We start from the raw sequence: 17,126 nt of genomic DNA on the forward strand, positions 1-17,126 counted from the left end.
ATGGAATGAAAAAAATAGGTTTATCCACACCCATCAATCACATTCAATATTGCATTATACTCTCAGATGCATACTGAGTCAATCTGTGCTACCAAACACCACACTTCAGCTACAATAGTTTACAACAAAAGAACTCACTGGCAATTATCTGAAGCATTTCTGAAAATACAACTTGAGGTAATGAGGAAGTGCAAAAGATGCAGGTAAGTAAGATTAGTGTAGATGGACAAAACAACTAACATGAGCATGGTAAGCCGAAGGGCTTGCTTCTCTGGTGTATAACTCTACAACTCCGAAACAAAGTGAATCATGGGATTGCTATCAGTGACCAAAGGAGGAGCATCTCCCAAGTCTGAAGAGCAAGTGCTGTAAGGTCCTTTGGCAGAACTGGAGAAGATTAATCCAATAGCAACAGCAAAACTGAAGGACACATTAAGGGGGGGGGGGGGGGTAGATTTTCAAAAGAAATAAAAATAACAGGATTTTTATCATGGGTGACTTCAACCTCCCTAAAATTGATTGGCACCACCTTAGAGCAAAAGGTTTAGAAGAGGCAGAACTTGTGAAGTGTGTCCAGAAAGGATTCCTGACACAACATGTAGACAGGCTGACTAGGAGTGGCCATACTGGATCTGGTGCTAGGCAATGAACCAGGTCAGGTGACAGATCTCTCAGTGGGTGAGCATTTCGGACACAGTGACCACAACTCCCTGACTTTTACCATAGCCTTGGACAGGAGTAGGTGCACATGATATGGGAAAGTATTTAATTATGGAAGGTGGAATTATGATGCTATTAGGCAGAAACTTGGGAGCATAAATTTAGAACACAGAAATGTGGAGATTTTTTAGGGAGCACTTGCATGGGGTTCTGGACAGGTTTGTCCCATTAAAGCAAGGAAAGGATGGTAGAGTGAAGGAACCATGGTTGACAAGAGATGTGGAATATCTAGTAAAAAGGAAGAAAGAGGCTTACTTACGATTTAGCAAGTAGGGATTAAACAGGGCTTTAGAGGGATACAAGATAGCTAGGATGGAATTGAAGAATAGACTTTGCAGAGATAGAAGGGGGCTTGAGAAGGCCTTAGCGAGTAGGATTAAGGAAAAGCCCTTTGCATGTTTCCCTCACATGCTTCAGTTTCTTCCACATATTCATTAGACCTGTAAGATGCTACAACTCTGAAATATGGAACAGGTAGCTCAGGAGTGGATCAAAGAAAGAACATAATGCTTAAATGTGTGGTTTCTTTATCAACAGTTATGAAAACAAACATCATGATTACTGCAGAAGTTAGGAAAAAATTCCATTACCTGATTGGTAAGCTTCAGCCAATTCAAGAATTTGTTTGTTTGTTCTTGTAGTTAAAATTTCTACTAGAATATGTTCATCAGTTCCAGCACCCTATTAAAACAAAAAATTCAAATTGTATCCAAGATCTTAATAAAATTTAGGAGTAGAAATTATGCTTCTTCCTTCCAGCACTTTTCCCTGCAAATGCCAAAGTACTGCAACTACCCATACACCACCTCCCTCACCTCCATTCAGGGCCCCAAACAGTCCTTCCAGGTGAGGCGACACTTCACCTGCAAATCTGCTGGAGTCATCTATTGTATCCAGTGCTCCCAATGTGGCCTCCTCATTATTGGTAAGACTTGTCCATCTGCCAAAAGCAGAACTTCCTAGTGGCCAAACATTTTTAATTCTGATTCCCATTCCCATTCTGACATGTTGGCCCATGGCCCATCAAAGATGAGGCTACCCTCAGGGTGGAGGATTAACACATTCTATGCCATCTGAGTAGCCTCCAACCTGATGGTATGAATATCAACTTCTCCTTCAGATGAAAAAAAATACTCTCCTTCCCCACTCTGGCTTTTTACCTCTTCTCACCTCCCCCAGGGTCCCCTCCTCATTCCCATTTGTCCTATAGTCCTTTCTCCTCTCGTGTTAGATTCCTTCCTCTCCAGCCCTTTATCCTTTCTACCCACAATGGATTTTTTTTAGTCTATCCCTTCTCCCCTTTTAGATTTAGACCAAACATGTGGGCCTAGAAATTTGGGAACTTTATCTTTGAGAATTCTCCCTCAAGCAAGACTAATATATTTTTATACAAGAAATGGATTTGTCTTAAAGAATCCTTGGCATTGTCTTTCATATTCAAATAATGGATCAGTGCAGCAGGAATAATCCAAACATGAGTAGAGGAAGATAGGCTTTCAGCAGATGCTGCAGGAAGCTCTCAGACATTTCTTGCCCTTAGGAGGGAGAAAGAAAAGAGTAAAATGTAACATCAGCTTCCTAGATTATGGCCTAACTCAAACATTAGGCTTCTCAGGATGAAAATAGGGCTAGCATAGTTGTAATTAATTGGAGTTGTGAGAGGGGTAGTGCATGGGATGAATTACTATGTGATGGGGGGGGGGGGTGGAAGAGCACATCTGCTCCTCAAAACACACATTCAGAAATAAGTGGCCAATTTATTTTGCTGCAGACGTTTGCACCAATGGGTGTTTCATAGAAAGCTTGTTTACCACTGGGGAGTTCAGCCAAGCATTTGGTCCTTGTGGTGTATCCTGTGATGTCACAACTTGCTTCTAACAATGATGAGGGATGTCACTTACTTGTCCTTATTAAAGTTGGCAGATGGTACGCCTTATATTTTTTCTTCATGGCACAGAAAGAGGCCATTCATCCCATCAAGTCATTGTTAACTCCAAGCAACCCCATCAGTCCCATTTTACCACTTATTCTGCCATAATCCACCCTCTCTCTTGTGCCCATCAACTTTAGCCACCCACTTTCACAAGGAGTAATTTACAGCAGCAAATTAACATACTTGCACATCTTTTGGAGGAAACCCACGTGATTACAGAGAGAGCATACAAACTCCACACAGTCAGAACTCAACATCAGAAATATACCCAGGTGGCACAAAACTGTGTAGCATCAGCATTAACTACCGCGCCAGTAGTTAGAAAGTTTGTGATTGAGGAAGTTCGTGTAGCTTTTTTTTAAAAAAGCTATGTAACTTTACTCGTGGAGGAGGACAAATATTAGCTGTGACTCACCTCCATTGCATATCTTAGTTGCTGTGCATCAAACTTAGCAGGAGTCAGCATTAGTCCTTCAACCACAGTTTCAAAATCCCCTCCAAGCTCCCCCTTCAGTTCTTCAATTAGGTTCTGTAAAATTATAATCAAAGTTTACGTTTAAAATTGTACACAAAGTGCATTGGGATAAATAAACTAAAAAATATTACACAAAGGTTTGTTTTGGGCCACAGCTGATGTCAAACATGGAAAGGAATAATTTCCTAATACTCCAGCATATCTAACGATAAATGCTGTCAATATCCTGCTCTTCCAAACAGGGGGATGTACATCCTGTTGCTGTGCTCCTCATCCAATTTGCCAATATTTACAGCTAACACCAAGGCTTTGTTTCCAGCTGACATACTATCAGTGGATCCATTTACTCACAAGGTCAAATGTGTATTATCTGAAATGTTGACATTTATTGTCTTTCCCCTCAGAGCCCTGTATTGTTGTGTCCGGTGAATCCCCTTTGCCATGAAATGAGTTGCACTTGATGTCTTGTGCTGCTAAGTAGTAAAAGATTAATAGTCAGTGTGTGGTTGGAGCCAGGATCCAAATTGTGGGCTGGGTAAGTGGCTGCAGCCTGATTTAGGAACAGGAGCAGTGGGATGTAGGAATGTGATATCCATACTTTTATGTTAACCTCAGGAAGTCCTTAACTCACAACATGTGAGTAACAACTTATTGTAAAACGTGGAGAGAATTATTTCAAAAAATTATCCAATGTTGGAATAATTTTAATTGAAAATAATATTCAAATTGACAATCCCAACTAGAAGCACTTCTATTTAAAAAGATTTTATGCATAAGTAGTTGCATGTTGTCAATAATATTTGTGGTATCTTTACAAGATACAAACCAAGTATTGGAAATATTACTACCAAAAGCACACTAGATTTCTGATGTTTTGCACAAGAAAATACAAGTACACCAAGAACCTTTTCATTCTGCCTTTATAATTCAGTACAATAACTATTTGTTTTAGTTTACAAAGGAGCCCCTATTCTAAATGTATGAAGAAAATAGTCCATGTTGCAATTTAGCATGCATCCATTACTATTCTATTATCAGGAAAGAAATTCCAAATATTTCAATATCTAGCAATTTCAAATTTGTAAAGAACTTTATAACCTTAAATTTTACAATGTTTTTCAGTATCATGAATTAAAGACCATGTCAATGACTATGAGGCATTCCTCATCATTCCAAAGGTCTTGTGTCTTCTAAGCCTACAGAACTGAAACATGCTCATTAGTGGCTCTATATACATCTCTCCGGGAGTTGAAGGAGAACAGTTTGTAAGCCCCCAGTAGACAAAAAGTAAAACATGGGAACATACAACATCCTATAGCAGCAATAATTCCCAAATCTAAACTATTTCATCCATATCCAGATCAACACTTTCTTTGCATTTATATTTATGCTTGATATGAAGGCTGAATTGAATTTGCTACTGATGCATTTGCAGGGAAAAAAATCAGTGATACATCCACAAAGATTTAATGTGGTATATTAAGGTTTAAATTCAAAGGTTCATTTATTATCAAAGCATGTATCCATATACAACTCTGATTTTTTAATTTTTTCAGATAGCCACAAAGCAAAGAAAGAACATAAAAGTTGAGAGAAACATCAAACCCATCCCCCATACAAAAATGGCATCCTAATCTTACAATAATTATTATAATATCTTTAAATATTAAGACTTTTACCTGATCATAAGCTGACTTGAAAGCTTGAATGATCTGTTGCCTTTGACAATTGGTTCTGCTTGACAGGACATCAATAATGACATCTTCCTCAGTTCCTTTTGGAATTAGTGCAAAAAAATTAGTACTTGACTAAACACATCATGAGTAACTGTTTTACAAAGATAACAATAGCTATCACCATCACATATTTTGAGAAAGTTAGTTACAAGTTACAAAACATCTCATCAAACTTTCCTGTCCAAGTAATTCACCTGCCCATGGTTCTGCATGGTGTTATTTTAAACACGACTATGGCTTGGACATTGCGCTATCTATCACACCCCAAGTCCTCAAGAATGACAAGCTATTGAAGCAGAAGTGTACCAAATGGCAAAGTACTTAAATGATGAGTTAATAGGTTTATTCACTATTACTTGAACTAGGAATTGGGTCCTTTGAATGGAAGATATGAATAACATTTTTTTTCTCAAAAATTTCAAAACATTTTAAACCCAGGCTTCTTCTCCTAGAGTAAACCCAGATGACCAAAGAGATAACCCTAAAATTATTAAAGTTTGTGACAGGGCAGATGGTTCCACTTTTGAAGCATTCAAAAACAGCAGCCTATAAATTCAAACAGTCACTTATTTAATAAAGAATTCCAAGAGAAACATCATTTTCTAAAAAGTGATTGCATTGTATAACAATCAATACAACTATATTTTCAACTCTATCAATAGAAGCTTAGCACTGTGATTTTGTACACTAACAACAGGCAGCACTATCTTTGGCGAGTATGTTAATGGAATGCAGGGGCCTATAGTGTCTTTTACTTAATGCCATGGGCCCTTCTCAGATACGGTTGTCTCGATGGAAATCGGAACAAAACTGGCAGCAATTCCAGAGTGGGTTAGAAGAGCATTATCGTGACAGTCTGTGCTCTGTTACAAGGCCATCAGTAGCAGGTCCAAATAGTGCCTTGTTTTTGCACTACCTGCTATTCTTATCACAAGCTGGTACTTGCTGTGGGTACAGTTGATGGTGGCCCTGCTTTCCTTAACCCAGTGGTTCCTATTACTCCTTCTCTTGTGGGAAGTCCTTGAGCAAGAGCTCTATATGCTGGGTTGTAATGTTCTGTAGTGCGTGGTAACAAAAAGTCCCTCTTCTCAGTGCTACCATCCGGAAGGAGGTACGGGAACTTGAAGATTCTCATTCAAAGTTCTAAGGACAGTTTCTTCTCCTCTGCCATCAGATTTCTGAATGGTCCATGTAGTCATGATAGCTAACTCACTATTCCTCTTTTGTACAATTTGCTTAGTCATTTCTGTAACTAATAAATAATATTTAAATCTTGCACTATACTGCTGCCACAAAACAGATTTAATGACATATGTTAGTGATAATAAACCTGACTTTGATTCTGAGATCCTGTCTTATGAGGCAGTTCTGCAGTGTACTGTAAAATCTCATTATGATGAAGTTAATGGCAGTCTGTAGGAAACATATTGCCTACCAAGGCTACTCCTTTGGTTGTTCTCAGCTGCAATGACTGGTCATTGCAGGGTGAGAAGTCTGGTCACACCAAAACCTAGCCACAGGGGAAATGTGATCAGGTAGGTATAACAGGGTGGCACAGGCATGTTGGGCCAGAGGGCCTGCTGCCTGCTATGTCTCCAACTGAAAATAAAATAAATAAAAATATGAAAACGCAGTTACCTTAGAATTGAGGGGTCAATCAAGTTGTCAGAACTCATTTCCTGGGTGAGCACAACCACCATGCTTATTGAGGACTAATAGGAAAGAGCTGAGGGCTCCAAGTTAAGCCTGAAACCTCAGGAAATCAATAAACCTGCTTCATCTCTGCCGAAGTTGACCTCAGGTATTACAGAGAGCAGGAAACAGCAAGCTATGACTCATCAGCTACAGCTGCCTGGAAAATCCTGAAGCCAAGAAGTGGTGACAGTAGCCTTGAGCTCAATTAGCAGAAGTACAAGACAAGCCTGCTGTTCAGGCTCTCGATAGTCACATGACGCCACTCTTGATTGGTCATAGCCTTTGGAGTCGTCCCTCCTCAGAGAGGTTGTGATAGGACATGGTCTCCGCAAACCTCAGGTTGGGTGAGCATACACATGGGATGTTTAATCTTATAGCTGAGCCAGTAGAACAATACACGTGAGGAGCTGTCTAATTCTTAAATACCAGTAAAGGTCAGAAGGTCTAGTGGTGTTTCAGAGTAAAATTCTGAATCTAGACTTTCTTCTACAAATATGTGTAGCTTTTAAAGCACACAGCTGCAGAGAAACTAACATTACCAATGAGCACTACACACAGAATCTGGGGGAACACAGCAGGTCAGGTTGCATTTATGGAGGGAAATGAACAGATGACATTTTGGACCAAGACCCCTCATCGGGACTGGAAAGGAAAGAGACAGAAGCCAAAACAAAAAGCTAAGTGGAGGGGAGAGGGATAGGTGCACAAGAAGGCAGGAGAGAGGGGGAAGGTACCTAGGTGGGTAGGGGAGAGGGAATGAAAGAGAATGATGTGAGAAGCTAGGAGAAAATAGATAGAAGCGGCAAAGGGCTAAAGAAGGAATTTGATAGGAGAATTCAATTGACTGTGAAAATAAAGGGAAAGAGTTGGTAATTCCCTTACCTCGAATTCAAGTAGGTAATGTGCAGCCCGAGAGGGTAGAGAGGGGAAGAAAAGGAATGGAAGGGCCACAAGAATGAGGAAAAAACAAGGGGATGGGGGAAACAAGGAGAACAGAAGGGAGTGGTTATTGGAAGTTAGAGAATCGATGCAGATACCATCCATTTAGAGACTACTAAGACAGAATACAAAGGGTTGCTTCTTCTGTTTGTGCCAGACCTCTTGGTGGCAGTAGAGGATGAGGCCAGATATGATGAGGTCTGGCCTCATCATGAGGTAAAATATGATGGCAGAATACAGTATTAATGGTAAGACTCTTGGCAGTGTGGAGGATCAGAGGGACCTTGGGGTCCGAGTCCATAGGACGCTCAAAGCAGCTGCACAGGTTGACTCTGTGGTTAAGAAGGCGTATGGTGTAATCGCCTTCATCAATCGTGGAATTGAATTTAGGAGCAGAGAGGTAATGTTGCAGCTATATAGGACCCTGGTCAGACCCCACTTGGAGTACTGTGCTCAGTTCTGGTCACCTCACTACAGGAAGGATGTAGAAGCCATAGAAAGGGTGCAAAGAAGATTTACAAGGATGTTGCCTGGATTGGGGAGCATGCCTTATGAGAATAGGTTGAATGAACTCGTTTTTTTTCCCCCTTGGAGCGACGGAGGATGAGAGGTGACCTGATAGAGGTGTAGAAGATGATGAGAGGCATTGATTGTGTGGATAGTCAGAGGCTTTTTCCCAGGGTTGAAATGGTTGCTAGAAGAGAACACAGGTTCTAGGTGCTGGGAAGTAGGTACAGAGGAGATTTCAGGAGAGTGATGAGTGCGTGGAATGGGCTGCTGGCAACGGTGGTGGAGGCGGATACGATAGGGTCTTTTGAGAGACTTTTGGATAGGTACATGGAGCTTAGTAAAATGAGGGCTATAGGTAAGCCTAGTAATTTCTAAGGTAGGGACATGTTTGGCACAACTTTGTGGGCCAAATGGCTTGTATTGTGCTGTAGGTTTTCTATGTTTCTATGTCAGTGTGCTAATGGGAAGTAGAATTAAAATGGGTGGCCATGGGTGATCCTGGCTGTTATGGCAGTTGGAGAGAAGGTGCTTGATGAAATGGTTCCTTAACCTACCAATGGATAGGAGGCCACATTGGGAGATATGGTGGGGACAGTTACTTTTTTTTTTACAGTCTTCAGCTCAATTTCACAATCAGCTAAATGGCAGCTATTATATTCCTGAATATTGAACTAATGAGTCTGCAAAACAAACAAGGGCTTTTTGTCTTCAACTGAAAAGATATTCACCATTTGTTCTCTTTTCTTTGGACAGAAGGAAACATGTAGTGTGGAATAATTGAAGATGTAGAAGTTAATAGGGTAAATGAGAATGGAACTGCCACATACAGAAAATTCATGTTCTGAGAAAAACTAGGATTTCCAGCACACTGCATGATGCACTTCATGGATTTTTTTCAAAATTCTTGTAGGTCTGACAAATGAATAAATTTTTCATCTTGAGGATTTAGATTTATTTCAAATATGAGTGATCTTCAAATCAATTTGTGTACAGTTTTATTCATTGTAATCTATTTGCTAATTAAGATATTAGTTTGTGAAAGAAACAAAATATACTACGATTATCAATCCAAATGGAAGTATATTCTACATTCACAAGTAAAAAAACTCATAACGATATTCCTATTCTGACAACCCAAGGGCAGTGAGCAAAGGAAGAAAGGATATTTGATGCGATAATGTTATTTTAAATAATTAATGATTCAATTACTGAAGCAGAATATTAGGGTCGTGTTAAAATATTATCTTGTTTCTAGCTCTTTTAGAAACTGATCGATCTGAGACTTTTCCAACAGCACTTACACTTATATCTCTAATGTCACAAAATATACCAAATGCTGTATTGGAATGGGTCCAAAAATCAAGCCAAAGGAGACAATATTAGGGCACTTTCACTGATCTCTAATAATTAAATAATTAATTCGAGTTTGCTTTACATAAAGTAGTAGCGTTTTTATAACTGTAGTAAATTAAACTTAAAATTGGAATTCAAAAAGCACATTTTCATAGAAGCCCAACTTGAAAGGAACTTGACGTTCAAGCAATGAAGAACATAAAAAATATTAAAAGCAGTTCATGGACCTTTGAACATACACCACAGAATGAAGATAAAAGTAATCTAAAAGAACGTGCCATGATGATGAATATTCATTTTAACCTGCAGTGTAATCTTCAGTGTTGGTTTTCACATGGCTCAATGATTGTCCTCATTTTTGTGTGTGATTTTTGCTCTCCCATAACCGACCCCTGCGGAACACCACTAGTCATTGGCAGCCAACCAGAAAAGGATCCTTTTATACCCACTATCTGGCTCCTACCAATCAGCCAATGCTCTAACCATGCCAGTAACATTCCTGTAATATCATGGGCTCTTAACTTGGTAAGCAGCCTCATGTGTGGCACCTTGTCAAATGCTTTCTGAAAATCCAAATACACAATATCCACTGCATTCCCTTAATCTATCCTACTTGAATTCTCCTCAGATCATTCCAACAGGCTCGTCAGGCAAGATTTTCCATCAAGGAAACTATGCTGACTTTGTCCTATCTTATCCTATGTCACCAAGTACTCCATAACCTCATCCTTAACAAGAGACTGTTAAAATTTTTCCAACCACTGAGGTCAGGCTAACTGGTTTATAAATTCCTTTCTGCTGCCTTCCTCCTTTCTTAAAGAGTGGATGACATTTGCAGTTTTCCAGTCCTCTGGCACCATGTCCAAGACCAATGAATTTTGAAAGATCATTACAAATGCCTCCACAATCTCTAATGCTACCTCTTTCAAAACCCTAAGGTGCAGTTCATCTGGTCTGGGTGACTTATGCACCTTAGGTCTTTCAGCTTTTTGAGCACCTTCTCCCTTGTAAAAGTAACTGCACTCACTTCTCTTCCTTCACACCATTCAACACCTGACACACTGCTTGTGTCTTCTACAGAGAAGACTGATGCAAAGTACTTACTTAGTTCATTTGCCATCTCCTTGTCTCCCACTATTATTTCTCAAGCCACATTTTCTAGCAGTCCTATATCCACTCTCATTTCTTTTATTTTCTCACATACTTGAAAAGTCTTTTACTATCCATTTTGATATTGTTTGCTAGCTTTCTTTCGTATGCCATCTTTTCACTCCAAATCATTTTTTCAGTTGCTCTCTGTAGGTTTTTAAAAGCATCCCAATCCTCTATCTTCCCACTAATTTTTGGTTTGGTGTATGCTTTCTCTTCCCTTGTCAGCCACAGTTGTGTGATTTTACCCTTTGAGTATTTTTTCATTTTAGGAATACATCTATCCTGCACCCTCCTCATTTTCCCTAGAAACTCATGTCATTACTGCTCTGCTGTCATCCCTGCCAGCAGCTCCTTCCAATTTACTTTGGCCAACTCCTCTCTCATCCTGCCATAATTTCCTTTATTCCACTGATATACTGCTATGTCAGACTTTACTTATTCCCCTGTCAAATTTCAAGTTGAACTCAGTCATATTGTAATCACTACCTTCTAAGAGTTCTTTTACCTTAAGCTCCCTAATCACCTCCGGTTCATTACATAACACCCAATCCAGTATTACTGATCCCCTAGTAGGCTCAACAACAAACTGCTCTAAAAAGCCATCTTGAAGGCACTCAGCAAATTCACTCTCTTGAGATCCATTACCAACCTGATTTTCCCAATTGACCTGCATGCTGAAATCTGCCATGACTATTGTAACATTGCCCTTTTGACATGCCTTTCTGTTTCCCATTGTGATACGTGGTTCACATCCCAGCTGTTGGGAGGTTTGTATATAGCTGCCATCAAGGTCCATTTACCCTTGCGGTTTCTTAACTCAACCCACAAGAATTCGACATCTTCCAGTCCCAAGTCACATCTTTCTACTGATTTGATGCCATTCTTTACTAGTACAGCCACAACACTCCCTCTGCCTAACTTCCTATCCCTCTGATACAATGTGTGACATTGGATAATTAGCTCCCAACTATAACCATCCTTCAGCCATGATTCAGTGATGGCCACAACATCATACTTGACAATTTGTAATAGTGCAACAAGATCATCCACTTTATCTCTCATAGTCCATACATTGAGATACAACACTTTGAGTACTGTATTTGCTACCCTTTCTGATTCTGCATCCCTAATGCACTGATACTCACCCTGCTGACTGTAATTTTGTCCAGTCATCTGCCTGCCCTTCCTGACAGTCTGATTGCATGCTATCTTTGCTTTTTTACCATCTATCCTATCTTAAGTCCCTTCACTTTGATTCCCGACCCCCTGCCAAATTAGTTTAAACCCTCCGCAACAGCTCTCACAAACCTGCCCACGAGAATATTGGTCCAACTTGGGTTCAGGTGCAACACATCATTTTTGTACAAGTTATACCTCCCCCAGAAGAGATCCCAATGCTCTAAGAACCTGAAACCCTGCCCCCTGCACCAGTTTCTCAGCCACACATTAATCTGCCAAATCATCTTGTTTCTACCCTCACTGGCACATGGCACAGGCAGCAGTCCAGAAATTGCTACCCTGGAGGTCCTACTTCTCAGCTTTCTGCCTAGCTCTCTAAATTCTCTTTTCAGGACCTCCTTGCTTTTCCTAATAGTGCACAATATTTTTTGGCCTTGCTACTTTGAGACTCAATGCTGAGGTTTAAATGTTGTCTGTGGCCTACAAGCAATGAAAAATCTCCTATCATTCCTCATCAGCCTGCCCCAATTGTTCTGAACCTTGGAAGAATACTTCCATCTCTTCCAACCCTTCCAAGACTGACTTAGTGAGCATTGTTCCTGCCTGCTCCCGTGAAATTATCTCCTCATACCTTAGTTCTATCCTATCCCCCCTTTCCACCTACATTCTGGACATCTCATATGCTCCCCACCATTTTAACAACTTTCAATCTCTAGGTCCAGTCACTGGACCTTTCCATCCTCTATCAGGAAACCTTAGTGCTCTCCATTTCTTTCTGGAAAATTGATCCCATCATTTTTCTTCTCCTGCACCTAGTAGAACTGTTCTTGCCCTAAACAACTTCTCTTTTATTTCCTTTCAATATGCAGAAATCAAGGGTTTGGCCATAGGAGGTCAAAGAGGCTCTAGTTATACCTGTTGTTTGGAACTGTCCACATTCCAAACCCAGTAACATGCCTCAACTCTTTCTCCACTGCAGTGACAACTGCATTGATGGCACCTCTGGCACCATGTGGAACCGTTCAATTTCATCAACTTCACTATGAAGTTCCATCAGCCCTTAAATTCATTTGGTCCATTTCCAATCCCTATGTTTCTTTCTCAGGACACAAACTATCCACTGATACTTATTACAATCCAACTGATTCCTACAGTTACCTAGACTACATGTCCTCCCACACCGTCTCTTGTAAGGACACTATTCCTTTTTCTCAGTTTCTCTGTCTCTGTCACACCTGTTCTCAAGATGAGGACTTCCAATCCAGTTCATTTACGATGTCCTTCTTTTTCAGAAAACGGGACCTACCTTGCACTGTGGTTGGAGTCCTCATTGTTATTTCCTCTATTTTCTGCACTTATTCCCTTACTGCACCTCCCCCAAGCAGAACAGGAATAAAGTTCCATTAGTTCTCACCCTTCACCCCACCAGCCTATACATCTAACACACAATTCTTCAACCTTTCCGCCACCCCTTCACTTCATTGCAACATCCATTTGTTCAGAGTTGACACTCCCTTATGGATGTTTGTAATTTGATGCATCTCTAAAGATCTGCCTGTAAAGATCATATCTGCTGTGCTACATGCCAACACAGCAAGAAATTGCATCACCATAAATGGATATGAAACACCCTGACACTATCAAAGTTCTTGTTCTTATGAGACTTTCATGTGCACAACGCTGTATCAATAAGACAAAAAAGTAGTTATTTTGAAGGGCAAACACAAGGAAATCTGCAGATGCTGGAAATTTAAACAACACACACAAAATGCTGGTGGAACACAGCAGGCCAGGCAGCATCTATAAGGAGAAGCACTGTCAACGTTTTGGGTCTCGACCCGAAACGTCAACAGTGCTTCTCCTTATAAATGCTGCCTGGCCTGCTGTGTTCCACCAGCATTTTGTGTGTGTTGTTATTTTGAAGGGGGCATATTCCCTTTCACTGTCAGCATTTGGTGGCCCTTTGGCAGCTCAATGTCTTGTCACTCTCTGCTGAAGACCAAACAAGAGGAGACTAGAGACTCTCCTGCCTACCTGCCTTACCCGAACCCCTTCAGCTTCCTGAAAAATTGATTAAGGGCTTTGTAGTTACCTAGTCCTTTCATAGAATTACGAAGATTTTCGGCATCATGATAAGCATTAAAGCCAGGGCATGGTTTGACAGTGCCTCTTGCCTACAAAATGAGAAAATATAATTAAAATGTTATCAATCATTTCATTTTTCAGAAAGTTAAAATCTTTTAAAAGCTTCTTCATGGTGGAACAAGTTTTATAAATGGATTGCATATTTCTGCATGGCTAGGAATGGAACAATTTTCTGGAGTTTATCACAGATTAAATTTTTTTATCTATTTGTCTCCTTCATTTTCATTACGCTCCCTACATTGTTTCACTCAAATATTTCACTTCCAAATCTTACAATCACTCTGCAGTTATTATAGGAGGCTTTTGAACCCTTCCATCCTTTTGAAGACAAATAGTAAAGTTAAAGCTACCTTGTTACACAATCTAAGTGAATAACGTACAGAAACAAGGTAATAGTGATTCAATGAACAAACCTCTTGCTGTGCTATCGTTTCAAACAAATTATGGAACATGCCACTTCAGACTATAACTTGCAAAAAAAGATCCAACCTTATGGGCCTGCTAACAAAATGCCCTATTCCACAAAAATTAGGTCCAATGTACTTTCAAATTACAAGCAAGCATAGTCAGAGGCATTTAGACTAGTCTCATGAAGAACAATTCAGAAACACAACTTGGATAATGTGACAATAAGTATTATGAGCCCATTAAAGAACCAATATCTTCAGTTCAAAGGCTTATACAATTAGTAGTCAAATGAATTATGCACGCAGACAACACATTAAGTTTTGACAGGATGTCAAAGCTAGCCAAAATAAGGGGACAAAATTCTGGAGATACTCAGTAGGTCAAGTTATAGCTGTGCAGAGAGAAAAAGAGAAATAGGTCTTAACATGTCAGGTCTACATGACCAAGAATCATGAACCTGAATCATTACCTTCACTGCTTATTCAGCTGCCTGAGCTTCTGAATATTTCAGCTTTCTCTGTCCTTACTTCAAATTTGCACAACACATTTCTTTACAGAGAAACAGTTTTTACTGATTCTTTATGCAGAGGTTAAAAAAAAAATCACACTGGGGGCAAAATTTGAATTATTGTCCAAGAAGCAATTCGGAATAATTTTTATACCTGAAAATTTAGGTGATGCTGCAAATGAAAATGTCACCAAAAAATCAGAACATGCATTTCCCTGCAGTCTCTGGTACATTCAGAAATGGGTGTAAAACTATTCTGTTCAGGGCGGCTAATTTTTAACTGCATACCGTCACCCATTTTGGATATTTTCATAGGAAATTGTAGGCTATTTTCTGCATTCATTTCCCACTTTCGTGACATGAACATCTGAAGAGCAGGAGGATAAGATGTGAAAGAATAGGACCTATCAGGTGTGACAGTGGGGAAGTGTGTATGGAACAGGAGGAAATAGCGGAGGTACTTAATGAATACTTTACTTCAGTATTCACGATGGAAAAGGATCTTGGTGATTGCAGTGATGACTTGCAGCAGACTGAAAAGCTTGAGCATGTAGATATTAAGAACGAGGATGCGCTGGAGCTTTTGGAAAGCATTAAGTTGGATAAGTTGCCGGGACCAGATGAGATGTACCCCAGGCTACTGTGGGAGGCAAGGGAGGAGATGCCTGAGCCTCTGGCGATGATCTTTGCATCATCAATGGGGACGGGAGAGGTTCCAGAGGATTGGAAGGTTGCGGATGTTGTTCCTTTATTCAAGAAAGGGAGTAGATAGCCCAGGAAACTATAGACCAGTGAGTCTTACCTCAGTGTTTGGTAAGTTGATGGAGAAGATCCTGAGAGGCAGGATTTACGAACATTTGGAGAGGCATAATATGATTAGGAATAGTTAGCATGGCTTTGTCAAGGGCAAGTCCTGCCTCATGAGTCTGATTGAATTTTTTGAGGATGTGACTAGACACGTTGATGAAGGAAGAGCAGTAGATGTAGTGTATATGGGTTTCAGCAAGGCATTTCATAAGGTACTCCATGCAAGGCTTACTGAGAAAGTAAGGAGGTATGGGATCCAAGGGGACATTGCTTTGTGGATCCAGAACTGGCTTGCCCACAGAAGGCAAAGAGTGGTTGTACACGGGTCATATTCTGCATGGAGGTCAGTCACCAGTGGTGTGCCTCAGCGATCTGTTCTGGGACCCTTACTTTTTGTGAATTTTATAAATGACCTGGATGAGGAAGTGGAGGGATGGGTTAGTAAGTTTGCTGATGACACAAAGGTTGGAGGTGTTGTGGATATTGTGGAGGGCTGTCAGAGGTTACAGCGGGACATTGATAGGATGCAAAACTGGGCTGAGAAGTGGCAGATGGAGTTCAACCCAGATAAGTGTGAGGTGGTTCATTTTGGTAAGTCAAATATGATGGCAGAATATAGTATTAATGGTAAGACTCTTGGCAGTGGGGAGTATCAGAGACTTGGGGTCCAAGTCCATAGGACGCTCAAAGCAGCTGTGCAGGTTGACTCTGTGGTTAAGAAGGCGCATGCTGTATTGGCCTTCATCAATCGTGGAATTGAATTTAGGAGCCGAGAGGTAATGTTATAGCTATATAGGACCCTGGTCAGACCCACTTGGAGTACCGTGCTCATTTCTCACTACAGGAAGGATGTGGAAGCCATAGAAAGGGTGCAAAGGAGATTTACAAGGATGTTGCCTGGATTGGGGAGCATGCCTTATGAGAATAGATTGAGTGAACTCGTTTTTTTTTCTCTTGGAGCGATGGAGGATGAGAGGTGACCTGATAGAGGTGTAGAAGATGATGAGAGGCATTGATCATGTGGATAGTCTGAGGCTTTTTCCCCAGGACTGAAATGGTTGCCACAAGAGGACACAGGTTTAAGGTGCTGGGGAGTAGGTACAGTGGAGATGTCAGGGGTAAGTTGGGTTTTTTTTAATAACGCAGAGAGTGGTGAGTGTGTGGAATGGTCTGCTGGTGACAGTGGTGGAGGTGGATACGATACTGCCTTTTAAAAGACTTTTGGATAGGTACTTGGGCATAGAAAAATAGAGGGCTATGGGTAAGCCTAGTAATTTCTAAGGTAGTGACATGTTCAGCACAACTTTGTGGGCTGAAGGGCCTGTATTGTGCTGTAGGTTTTCTATTTTTCTGTGTAAAAAGCTTTACAGCCAAAGCAGGACTTCATTGGCCAAAAGGTTTGAAAGAGAAACCAGTCAGCTGATTTATACTTGGGGATTCCCTCAAGCAGTAATGGCTACGAGGTATGATCATTCATTTCGTTGATTTTGATAAGAAATAAATATTGGCCATGTTGGTAGAAGACTGTTACACATATTTTACAAATGGAGCTGTGTATTTCTCAGT

General features: G+C 40.4%; 1 protein-coding gene across 1 annotated transcript in view; it reads right to left on the reverse strand.

Annotated features, from left to right (window-relative positions):
* LOC140714243 (annexin A4-like) overlaps positions 1 to 17,126 on the reverse strand; it is a 50,922-nt gene that overhangs the window by 32,189 nt on the left and 1,607 nt on the right. The window contains exons 2-5 of the mRNA XM_073025281.1: positions 13,785 to 13,866; positions 4,808 to 4,902; positions 3,069 to 3,182; positions 1,311 to 1,401 (exon numbers count right to left, since the gene is read on the reverse strand). Of these exons, the coding sequence (XP_072881382.1) occupies positions 1,311 to 1,401; positions 3,069 to 3,182; positions 4,808 to 4,902; positions 13,785 to 13,866 (382 nt within the window). The remainder of the gene's footprint in view (positions 1 to 1,310; positions 1,402 to 3,068; positions 3,183 to 4,807; positions 4,903 to 13,784; positions 13,867 to 17,126) is intronic.

The sequence above is a fragment of the Hemitrygon akajei genome, chromosome 21 (assembly GCF_048418815.1).
Source record: "Hemitrygon akajei chromosome 21, sHemAka1.3, whole genome shotgun sequence".
Classification (NCBI taxonomy): Eukaryota; Metazoa; Chordata; class Chondrichthyes; order Myliobatiformes; family Dasyatidae; genus Hemitrygon; species Hemitrygon akajei.